The sequence below is a fragment of the Antrostomus carolinensis genome, unplaced genomic scaffold (assembly GCF_000700745.2).
Source record: "Antrostomus carolinensis isolate BGI_N321 unplaced genomic scaffold, ASM70074v2 scaffold13238, whole genome shotgun sequence".
In the NCBI taxonomy this organism is placed as follows: domain Eukaryota; kingdom Metazoa; phylum Chordata; class Aves; order Caprimulgiformes; family Caprimulgidae; genus Antrostomus; species Antrostomus carolinensis.
In genome coordinates this window covers 1080-4066 of record NW_010330969.1, presented here as the reverse complement: position 1 = coordinate 4066, position 2987 = coordinate 1080, and the positions used below count along the sequence as shown (strand labels likewise).

At 50.1% G+C, this 2987-nt stretch overlaps 1 protein-coding gene across 1 annotated transcript; it reads left to right on the top strand.

The window, feature by feature from the left end:
- Positions 1-1830: 1830 nt before the first annotated feature.
- On the top strand, positions 1831-2548 carry LOC104528921 (galanin receptor type 2-like; the record flags this gene model as incomplete). The annotated part of the gene is given in 1 exon segment (XM_010173079.1): positions 1831-2548. A coding segment is annotated over 1 exon segment (718 nt), but the record flags the coding sequence as incomplete, so codon positions are not given.
- Between the last annotated feature and the right edge of the window lie 439 nt (positions 2549-2987).

Below are 2987 nucleotides of genomic sequence, written 5' to 3'. Positions count from 1 at the left end.
TGCAGTGAACACATCTCTCATTCCCCAGCAGATGCTAGCACAGTGCAAAACCTGTCATCTATCAACTCCTGTTCCTCCACTGCCCACAGGCCATCCACACCCTGAGCAGTAGGGCACCCACACCATGAGCCAAGTCCCTTCTTGAGACGTTAAGCAGGACACTCTAGCCCTGATTGGTGCCACCTTCATTGTTCCTGAGGGCTCTATAAGGCAACAGTGTTAGCTACCCCACTTCTGACTGAGCCCACACTTAGGGTCCAAAATGAGGAAGATGTTCCCACTGGACTATGCTCCAGCCTTAATTGCTACAGAGAACGTATCCTGGCCTGTTTTGCTCCTTCTGCTTGCTTCTAAGGTACCAAGACAAGATAGAGCCAAACAGTCCTCTGCAATGAGGTTTCACAGCACTGCAGGTAGAAGGAAAATTCAGTACTAGGGAATATCTGTGTTGAGTCCCAGCAAAAAAACATGTCGTTAGGCTACTCTTCCAGCCCCCTTACACTTACCCCCTCCCAGATGCCACCTGCAGAAACGGGCACCTGAACTCAAAGAGCGATCTGACACTTCATCAATTCACCCACCCAGAGATGCTAGCATCTGCTGCTTGAGGCAAGGGGGTTGCATGGAATCCCTGAAAAAAATTTCACAACCCTCTGGGATTCCAGTGGTTATGCAATTTGGCTGCTGTCAGGAGGAAGTCCTGAGATTTCTCATAGTCTAAAAACCTCTTGCTTCACTGCACCTACTCACATGAGTGCAGTCTGCCTCTCCAGCCAGCTCAGAACTGGGGACAGTATCTCAAAAAAAAAAGGACATTTTGTCAAGGTACTAGTGCCTGTGTTCTCTCCTTTTCTGGTGACACTTGTGTGCTATAGTTCAGTGCTCCACCCAAGAGTTGGCTGCATTTCAGCATGACATGAAGTGATTCTCATAGAACTGTCAGCAGCTTTCAGGATGACAGTATCAGCAAGCAAGGGTTTTGTCACACATATGACCCTTCACACCAACTGCATGTCTTCTCTACCTGTTGCATGGGCCTTAGAGGGCATCAAAAGAGCATCCTTTTGTGGACACTGGCAAGCTGAGGCTGCAGCAGTTGCACTCCTGTCTGTTCTGACAGCTCCTCTCCATCCCTTACCCACAAGCACCAAGCCACCTTCTCTCCTCGCTGACATCTACATCTTTGCCCTATGATGCTGCCTGGAGGTGAGGTAGCAGAGCTGGCCATCACTCTATATTTGGCCACTGCTTACTGGAGGAAGCAGACAGACCATCATTTCCTGCATTAGGCTGGCCTGAGAAAGCAGACAGCACCAAAAGTTTAGGGACTACCTGGTCCCATTGGTACCAAGGTGGAAGCAGCCACAGCTCCAGTGAGCCCCTGCCAGGCTGATCTGAAAGCTGAGAAGAGAAGGCTGTAAATATGCCCTCAGTGGGCAGGAGGCTGCATGGTACCCATCACCCAGTGAAGCATCCCCAGGTGTTGAATCCTCAGTTCAGACATCCTGCCAGATGAATTCTGCCAAACAGTGAATATTAGCATGGTCTCTACAGCACCATCTCTCTGGGCGTAGCTCAGGGACCTAACCCACCCCACCATGTATGGAGAGGTGAGCCAGCCTAAGGCTGTGGGAGGAGAAGCAACCTTGCTAGAAAAAGCAAAGCTGCTTTACCCAGGACTGTATCTCAAAGAGGGTGTGAGATAACATGTAGGGCTACTGCTTAGGGACCTTCGGAAGAATGAAGGAAACTCTCTTGTCCCTGAAGTTTATGTGTCCAGGCAGAGCTCGGCTGAAGTCTCAGTGCTGATTGCTCTGCTCTACCCTCTAGGTACCTGGCCATCTGCTATCCGCTGCGCTCCCGGGAGCTGCGGACCCCCCACAACGCAGTGGCTGCCATAGCTGTGATCTGGGGCCTCTCCATGGTCTTTGCTGGGCCCTACCTAAGCTACTATGACCTGATTGAGTGGGAGTCCAGCTACATCTGTATGCCTGGCTGGGAAGAGTGGAGACGCAGAGTCATGGACACCAGCACATTTGCATTCGGCTATGTCATCCCAGTGCTGGTCATCATCCTCTCCTACACCAGGACCATCAAGTACCTCTGGACAGCAGTGGACCCCATCGAGGATATATCAGAGTCCAAGAAGGCCAAGCAGAAGGTAACCAAGATGATTATCATTGTAACCATCCTTTTCTGCCTCTGCTGGCTGCCTTACCACGTAGTCATCCTCCGATACCTCTATGGAGACTTCCCCTTCAACCAGGCCACCTATGCCTTCCGCCTGCTTTCCCACTGCATGGCTTATGCCAACTCTTGCCTCAACCCCATCGTCTATGCCCTGGTCTCCAAGCACTTCCGCAAAGGCTTCAAAAACGTTTTCAGCTGTCTCTTGAGGAAAAAGCACAACAACAAGGTGCATGTGGTGCACTCTTCCCACATTGTGCCTGGATTTGAGGCAGGCTCCACTTAAGTGTCCCAGATGCATGAGGAGAATAACAGGTACGAGCTGAATCCAGCCTCCATGCCTCCTACCCCACTTGCATGACTTCTGACACTTTGGAATTGCCTGCTCCCACACTCATAAGGGATCGCTCTTAAAAAGTGACCACCATTCATGGGCCCAAATATATTCAAAAGCAGATTCCCAAGGAACCTTAGTGACTGGTTCCTTCAGCAGCCCAAAGCCTGCTCTCCTCATAGCCAGTGCTGAAGTTTTGCTGGCAGATTTCTCCTATCACCAATGATTTGAAACTCATGGTCACTGTGACCAAACCAGCCACTAATCACCACTTCACCACATATCTCTCTCTGTTTACAAACTACAAATCTAGGAGGCATCTTTCCTAGTTGGCTCCCTCAGTACCTGCACCAAGAAGTTATCTTCAATGTGCTTCAGAAATTTTCTGAACCTGTTTGTGTTCACTGTATGATATGCCCAGTTGATATCTGGGAAGTTAAAATCACCCATAAGGCCGGGGCAGTTG